This window comes from Myotis brandtii, unplaced genomic scaffold, assembly GCF_000412655.1.
Source record: "Myotis brandtii unplaced genomic scaffold, ASM41265v1 scaffold934, whole genome shotgun sequence".
In the NCBI taxonomy this organism is placed as follows: Eukaryota; Metazoa; Chordata; class Mammalia; order Chiroptera; family Vespertilionidae; genus Myotis; species Myotis brandtii.
In genome coordinates this window covers 392,745-401,817 of record NW_005371854.1, presented here as the reverse complement: position 1 = coordinate 401,817, position 9,073 = coordinate 392,745, and the positions used below count along the sequence as shown (strand labels likewise).

The following is a 9,073-nucleotide window of genomic DNA, read 5'->3' as shown; positions in this document are numbered from 1 at the left end:
GGGGGGGGGCCCCCCCCCCCCCCCCCCCAGTGCACAAATTTTTGTGCACCGGGCCTCTAGTAGACTTATAAAGACATCTGAAGATGACAACCAACTTGGGATGAGACATTTTGTCTACTACCTATAATAATAAAAGCGTAATATGCTAATTAGACCAGACAGCCAAACGACCTTCCGGACGTCCTTCAGGACAACCTTCCAGACAAAGCCGGGGCTGTGAGGGCCAAGGCAAGCCACTGCTGAGGCAAGCCATCATTGAGGCAAGCCACCGCCAAGGGCCGAGCCCCTTGCGTGAATTTCGTGCATCAAGCCTCAAGTCTATATATACAGAAGCCTAAGAGACTGGCCAACAGGGATCAGGCTGAAACTGGAAGTCTGACATTCCCCAAGGGGTCCTGGATTGCGAGAGGGCACAGGCCAGGCCAAGGGACCCCACCAGTGCACGAATCCCTGTACTGAGCCTCTAGTTAAAATATATTATCCTAGCAATTAAAGAGCTTTCTAGAAAGACTATTTTATCTTATCTTAAACTGTTCAAGGTTATTTTACCCATCATTGGGTAAAATTTATAAGTCTTACCTTATAAATTAGCTCAACAATAACCAACTGAAGAATGTCTCCAAATGTCTGAACCTGATCAATACAAGTACTTAGGTAATCCAAAGCTCGATCCTAAAAAAATAAGAATATATTTATCAAACTCCACCTGATTCAATAAAAGGACTTAATGCAACTTAAAAAAACATACACAACTAAATAGAAAACAAATGAGGAAATTAGGGCAAAGAAAAATTAACTAATGACAAAAAAAATAAAGTTAACATATAGATATAAGCCATAAAGTCAAATATATGTTTTAGAAATGGGTCACAAATCTGGGGTCTGAATTTTCTTGCATTAAACCAAGGAGAAAAATACTATGTATTCAGGTATATGATTCAGGGATTTATACAATCAAAAGAAACCAGCTGCTTTGGAGTATAGTTCTTCCTATTTCTGAGATCAAGAAGAAAAATCTCATCAATTCTCATATACCAAACACTGATATAGAGAACTATGGCCTCAACAACATCTCTACAGTAAAAGTATCAACAAATTTTATCGAACTATTTCTGATTATATCCCTTCATGTAGGTAACACCAAAAACACATCACTAAAACCAACTCTACATGAGGACGAAACATTGTGACCTAAATAAGTAGTTTTCTTAGAGTTTTATTTATAAAGATAAAACAGCAGCATCTAAATTTCAGAGGAGTGAATAGACTCTATATTTTTCAATCCTCATGCGTATTTCTCACATTTTGATAAATACTGGATAACAAAAATTCTAAGATTAGATGCCACCAAGATGTGCAAAGTCACTGCTAGCCACCAGCAGATCCATATACTTTAACCACCAGCTGAGCTGGATGTAGAGTTGATATTCACTCATGAAACTTGAAGTCTATGAGAACACACATCTACATTGAAAGCACCCCTGCTTTCACGGACATGGCTCAGGGTGGATCTTATACAAAGCTACTGTTTTTCTTTGTTAAACAATTTTAGATCTATATCAAGAGAAGGAAAAACAGACATCAAAACCTCAAAGAAGAAGGCTATAGAATATGGCCATAATTTCAATCTGGAAAACCTGTAAAGTGGTTGTTATTAAATGTTTACTTTGAAAAAGAATATACATAAACAATATTCCAGAGAAGGGTTAAGAAAAACCACTTTATTTTTATACAAATTAAATTCAAAAATCTAAAAAAAATCAAAATATACAAATCACATACTATAAACAAAATTACTGTCTAAAAACTGGATTAGGCCTATGTAATACTTTTTTTAAAATATGTTTTTATTGATTTCAGAGAGAGGGAGAGGGAGAGAGAGATAGAAACGTCAATGATGAGACAGAATCATTAATGGGCTGCCTCCTGCCTACCCTTACTGGGGATTGAGCCCACAACCCAGGCATGTGCCCTAACTAGGGAATAGAATTGTGATCTGGTTCATGTGTCAACACTCAACCACTGAACCACACCAGCTGGACTGTAATACTCTTTTTTTTTTAAATCACCACCCTAGGATATTTTTTCACTGATTTTTAGAGAGAGTGGGAGAGAGGGAAAGACAGAGAAAAATATCAATGTGAGAGAAACACATCGATTGGTTGCCTCCTGCATGCACCCCGACCAAGGCCCCTGGCCGGGATGGAGCCTGCAACCGAGGTACGTGCCCTTGTCTGGAATTGAACCTGGGACACTGGCTTATTAAAAGCTATTACCTAACTTCAAGAATTATTCACTCACAACCATTTTTGTTACATTGATACCCCTCTCCACTTCCTCTCCTCCCATATTATTTTGAAGCAAATCCCAGACCACTTATCATTTCTTTTCTAAATAGAGGGTGTTCCCAAACAGGCTAGGCTGGGCTGTAATACTTTTAATTCTCGTTTAAGTACAGTCATAAAAGTTATTTTTTTTGAAAGTACTTACCTGATCTGCATGAATTAGCATCATAAATGCATTCCTTTTGCAACTTGCATCCTTCTCATTCACCAGAAAATCATGTATCAGTTCAGGAGCATCAGGTATAAGATGTTCAAAATTTCTTGAAATAAAACAAGTAATATCCACGTTTAATAAAATCCTATTTTGTTATTTTATTTTATAACTCTATGAACACTGCCAAAATTAATCTTTATCAAACTTTATAACAGTATCAATTGTTTTGTGTTTTAAAACTTTAAATCAATTAGAAAATTGTGTGTAGGAATCACAAGCTTACATCTTCATCTATTAAGTTATCAAATTATACTTTTATAGTTCAGTACAGAAAAAGCTAATTTATTCAGCATGCTATCTAACAACTGACTATCTCAAGTAATTGCCTTTCATATACTTTAGGAATAAAATATCAATGCTCATGATGACATCCTCAAGGTACTTAAAGATCATTCTTAAAGAATTATCAGAGAAAAAAAGCGTCCCTTGGATTTTACTAGATACACACTATATTTATTAGCCGATTTACTTACTCATTTCTTATTTTGGAAATTTTTAAGTATTTCTAACAGAATAATAACTGGCTTATTAAAAGCGATTACCTAACTTCAAGAATTATTCATTCACAACCATTTTTGTTACATCGATACCCCTCTCCTCCCATATTATTTTGAAGTAAATCCCAGACCACTTATCATTTCTTTTGTAAATAGAGGGTGTCAAAAATGTACACACACTTTGAATGATTAGAAAGGCAGTATTTATTAAAATACATTTCATTTTCAAAGTGTAATAGAATCAGCTGTTAAAGTGTATATATATTTTTTGGAATACCCTGGTATGTTTTTTAAAATTGAGAATTTCTTCTTTATAAAACTAATCATAATACCCTTATCAGACCTTAAAAATTTAACAATTCCTTAATATCATCATATAGCTAGTGTTCAAATTTCCAATTGTCTTAATGGCATAATTTTTGTGCATGTACTGGTAGTTTAAATACTGAAATTTGTGTAGTCTGTATGGTAGCTTTCAAGAAACTCTACGTTATTAACCACAATACCACTTTCCCTAACAGAAATAAAATCTAACATAACAGTAAAAGAACTGTAAAATTACATAATAATCAACTATTAAAGTACAAAGATATTTATAAAAATTACATCCTACTTCTAATGGATTGACACCAGTGATTATAAAAACCAAGCATTCTAGCTTCATCTAACTCAGCAGTTCTTAACCTGTGGGTCCTGACCCCTTTGGCGGTCGAACGACCCTTTCACAGGGGTCGCCTAAGACCATCCTGCATATCAAATATTTACATTACGATTCATAACAGTAGCAACATTACAGTTATGAAGTATCAACGAAAATAATTTTATGGTTGGGTCACAACATGAGGAACTGTATTTAAAGGGCCAGAAGGCTGAGAACCACTGATCTAACTGGTTCTTTGAATGTTTTTAAAGTTCAAAATCTTCAGCTTTCTAGTAAGAGGAATTAGTTGAGAATTGCAATCCTTCCTTAAAAAGTTCCCTCCTTAAGGCCTCTAAGGAAGGGTAAAAAGACCCACATTCCACAAAAAGAGAATTCTAAAACAGTCAAAACTCAAAACAAAGCCTTTAGGAGCTAAATTAATAAATTAATTAAGTGGGCTGGAGTAACACAACTGAGAATGACAGGCACTGTCATAAACTGGAAAGTGTACAACCTGTTTAAAAGGGGGCTACTTATCACTGAATTCAGCAGATTGTTATCATGCAGAAACTAAGACCCAGTGTTGCCAGATCTTTTGACTTTCATGTTGACAACTTAATGATAATTAAGGGAAAAAATCTTGTTTAGGCCAAATGAAACACATATGCAAGCTACATACAATCTGTAAGAAACCACTTTGGAACCTCTAATGTAAAAGAATAAACACCTCACAGTTTTAGGCCAAAGGAATATCTTATTTACCTATAGATAGTATAGATGGCCAAAACAGCATTTCTTCTAACATAGCTGTGACGATGCTCCAAACAAGCACGAATAGCTGGCATTAAAGGTTCTAACAATTCTGCTTCTTTCAATTTGCAAAGAAAACGAAGAGTGGATCCTCGAATAAATTCATTAGGATGCTGAAGATCCTGATATAAAAATTTAAATAGAAAGTGTTGAGTTCCAGAATTAAAAAATAATATATTAATGCAAAATTTTCCAACAAAAAAAATCAGTAAGTTGGTTTGAGAAAGACCTAGATTATCACATCATTTTCATCAGATTCCTGTTAATGAAAGCAATTTTTATTTGTCACATCAATTATCTTATACTAGAGGCCCAGTGCATGAATTTGTGCATGGGTGGGGTCCCTCCCAGCTGATCAGGGCTGTCTCGCCCAGTCCTGATGGGGCCAATCGGCCAGGGGAGGGACCGGAGGAGGTTGGCTGGCCTCCGGAGGTTGGCTGTGGGAGCCAGCGCACTGACCACCAGGGGGCAGCTCCTGCATTGAGCATCTGCCCCCTGGTGGTCAGAGCGTGTCACAGCTATTAGCCAGTCGTCGGGTCATAACGGTTGCTTAGGCTTTTATAGAGAGATTCTGTGTCACTGTTTTTATTAACAACACATAAAAATGCATAGGAAATGTCTGGAAAAAGTAACAATAAAACTTTTTACAGTAACTCCTTATAACTTCAGTTCCTACAAGTAAAATAAAGCCCTTTCCACCAGTTTTACAATTATCTAAAATCAAAGCAATATTCACAGATAATTATGGTTTAGTTTACCTTTCTATATGCATCACATACAAGGATCATTTCATGTAAAAGTCTCCCATCTGGAGTGGTTTTAGGAACAATTTCCCAAAATACCAGAAGTAATTTTTTGATGGTGTGATCCTGAAGAGGTAGCACAAAACGAATGATGGTCATCAGAAGTCCAGGAAGCTTTTCACCATTCAGAATCATGATGATGACTTTCTTCAAAGCTTCAGTCTTTGACTTCACATCTCCTTTTTCTGATTTAAAAAATTTTAAATAAAACATAATTATTTCAACAGAAAATTTCTTAGATAATTTCAAAAGCAATTAACAAAGTAAAAACATTTTCTCACTTTATCAGCAGCAATGATAATAAAGGCACAAACCCAAATAACAAGGGACCTCAATCTGGTCATGCCACAAACAAGCTGTATGACTTTCCACAGGTGATTTATCTGTGATTCGTTACATATAATATGAAGGCACTGGATTATATCTCTGGTCCCTAACCAATGGAATTAATGCAGAGACCATAAATGTATAGGTATAGTAAATAATATTATGTCTCAAACATGCAAGCAGCTATGTTTCAAAATGTAAACATGTGCCATTAAGAGCTTCTGAATTCAAAGTAGTTTTTAGTCTGTATATATTTTCTCAACCAAAGTTACAACCATTATTGAGGGAAGGAGTGATCACTGATATGTTTTCAACATTAGGAGATCCTCAAACTCAAAAAGATTGGGAACTGAAGACTAGATTAATCCCAAGATCCCACCATATTCCTACAGACTATAAAACTTTAGAATCTTTAAGGAATTACGTAAAAATTGGAAAAATTTAATTGTACTAGATTAGCCCTAACCGGTTTGGCTCAGTGGATAGAGCGTCGGCCTGCGGACTGAAAGGTCCCAGGTTCGATTCCGGTCAAGGGCATGTACCTTGGTTGCGGGCACAACCCCAGGAGGGGGTGTGCAGGAGGCAGCTGATCGATGTTTCTCATCGCTGTTTCAAATTCTCTATCCCTCTCCCTTCCTCTCTGTAAAAAAGTCAATAAAATATATTTTTTAAAAAATAAATTGTACAAGATTAGTAGCCACTGTTTAGAATTAAGGATAACACATTTAAGATAAGGTGCTAGTTTATTGTTACTTAGTCTAAAAAAATATGCACTATAAAGTATTTTATGCAAAACCATCTATAACTTTACAGCATTATCTTTGAATACTAAAGAATTTATGGTACATCTTTTGGATCCAAAATTCAAAGGCAGAAATATAAGAAACAAGCACAATGCTACAACTGTTTTGATCATAAAAATAAACAAGTATCTAGAAGGACAGAGGGAAGACAAAGGTACTTAATAATCTTAGAGTTATCATGAGCAAAAAACAAAAAATAAATTTCTAATACTTAGAGCAAAGTGGCTACTACATAAAGAGTTCTTTGCTGTTGCCAAAGAGACAGAAACTACAGTTGGTATAGAGTTATAGAAAGGATTTAAGCTTTGGAAGAATTGTACTAGGCGAAACAAAAGTTCATTCTAGCCCCTAAAGGCTAAGTATCTATTCCTGGCTTGGTATGAGATTTTAACATGTTGCAGAACAGAGTATATCCTCAGATATTTGAACTGAAAACAAAGTGAGGGTTATTAACATATTTATCCCATAAGGGTCAGTATTTTTGTTTAAAACTGACTAAATTCTCATACATCTCTCCCTGCTTCAGAGTATTTTATCTCCTGCCATATATTAATAAAAATTGGCATGTGCCATGTCAAGTCAAGAAATAAATGTTGAAGGATGGAGTGCCAATCTGGGCAAACTTTGAGTTGTTAAATCTGTGAAGAGGACAAAAACAAAGCATCAGGAGAGATGTCAGTAGCTGATAACTATAACCACAAAATAGGCAGAGTTCTAAGTGACCAAAGTTGTATTCACAATACAGGTTTTCCTCTCTTTGTCACAAACCTTCCTTTCTGAGTAAAAAAAAATAAAAATAAAAAAATAAAAATAAAAATCTACACCATTTATATTTGAAGCCTCCTCAACACCAATTTCCAATTATTTTAACAATTCAAATTGAGTAGGGGGATGCTTTTATCCACATCTTCAAAATTTTCAAAACTTCTGTTCCTTTATGATCACTACCAAAAGATATGGAAACTTTGAAATATCAATTCAATTCACCAGAATATTACTTCATACTTCAGAGAATGTACAGCCATCAGAGCACATATCCAGTGAGTGATTAAAGGTAAAGAAAAGTGTAGGTAAAGCAATGAAGTATTTCACCAAACAAAAAGTATTTGTTACGCAAATTGGAAACTACTTCTAAACTTTTTCTCATCTCAACTCTTTTGGTTAGGGAAGGTTAGTCAAGGCAGCTGCAATTAAAAAAGGGTACTGTTTACAATTAAGGATAGGTTTTGTTCTTTACCTTTCTAGTTATAACCTTAAGTATTTTGGGGGTCTAAAAATAACTAAAGTTTATTCATTAATTTTCATTCCATTCTACTATAAGTATGAACACACACACACACACACACAGCTTTTGTATATAAAGGTATCAGTTTAAATGCCATAAAACAGGGTTTCTTTTTCCTTCTCTAAAAATAGACCTCAATAGAAACCTAATAAGTGAACTAAAATCCATTACTACTTAGTAAGAGGTGGGAATACACAAAATATTGTCTCCTTTCAAACTGCAAACTATCTTTCTAAAAGATACTTTCAAGACCTGAAGCATAATTTTCACTCTATTTTAAACAGTCGTTATCAGTTTAAGTTAAACTTATTTTTAGTAGTTCAATTAAACAAGACTCATTATTTTGGAATATGGGTCACTTAAAAATTTTCTTTACAGAATTACAAAGAAGGAGACACAGTGTACACTTTTAAAATTCAGAAATATAGTTCTTGTTTTTTGTATGTTTTAAAAATGAAAAGTTTAAACCTTTCTAGAAAATACATGTGTATTCTTGTGTTGACTTCATTTGGTCAACAGGTGAAAACAAAGTTCTTTTGGTTTTACAAGCTAAGTAATATGTTACATGCACAAAGGAACTAAGACATTCAAATACACATTCTCTCAACCTGTTACCTACAGAGAATTGTCAGATATATTTAAGCATAGTCTATTAAACCACACAAGCCATTATGTTATTTTTAAGACTATCTAACAACTAAATTATTACATTTCTTTAGCTTTATGAAGCTGGACTGAGATGTTTTATTTCCAAAAACCAGTACGTCTAAAGGTAACAAAAGTTTCCATTTTTTAATAAGACAAAAGATCTATTGAAGAGATCCTAGAAAAAGCTTAAGACAAAAATTAAGCATTTCTAATGATAAAGAAACTTGAAGTGCAAATGAGCCTTTCATTTCCAAAATATCATCAAGGTTTACCTAGATCATTTTTTAAGCTCATTTCCGATGGAGGTTCCGAGTCCATTGGCACGTTAATTAACGTATAGCACACATTCTCGGCAGCCGTCATGGTGCCCGGTGATGACCAACCCTGGGTACAAGGTTTAAGGATAACAGATGCCAGAAAAATCTAGAAAAGCAAATACAAGGATAGGATGTCATTGCAAGTAAAAAAATAAAAACACAACCAGTAACCACCGTGAACTTCACTGTCTAAAGTTCATTCCGTTTAGCTTATGAGTTTTGAAGTATCAGAAGGGTTGGGTCAACATATATTGTGTCCCACAAAAACAGAGCCTAATATTAAACACACACACACACACTTGTCATTTTCGACCTAAGGCGAGCTTTTCCGCCCCCCACATCGCCCCGGGTGGGGAGCGCTGTGCTGCAGAGCTCAGGCCCACC

At 35.0% G+C, this 9,073-nt stretch overlaps 1 protein-coding gene across 1 annotated transcript in view; it reads right to left on the bottom strand.

The window, feature by feature from the left end:
* Nucleotides 1-8,795, bottom strand: part of COPB1 (coatomer protein complex, subunit beta 1) — a 36,903-nt gene extending 28,108 nt beyond the window's left edge. The window contains exons 1-5 of the mRNA XM_014533069.1: nt 8,645-8,795; nt 5,265-5,494; nt 4,459-4,628; nt 2,491-2,605; nt 580-672 (exon numbers count right to left, since the gene is read on the bottom strand). Coding sequence (XP_014388555.1) covers nt 580-672; nt 2,491-2,605; nt 4,459-4,628; nt 5,265-5,494; nt 8,645-8,735 — 699 coding nt within the window. The 5' untranslated portion in view covers nt 8,736-8,795. The remainder of the gene's footprint in view (nt 1-579; nt 673-2,490; nt 2,606-4,458; nt 4,629-5,264; nt 5,495-8,644) is intronic.
* Nucleotides 8,796-9,073: the final 278 nt, after the last annotated feature.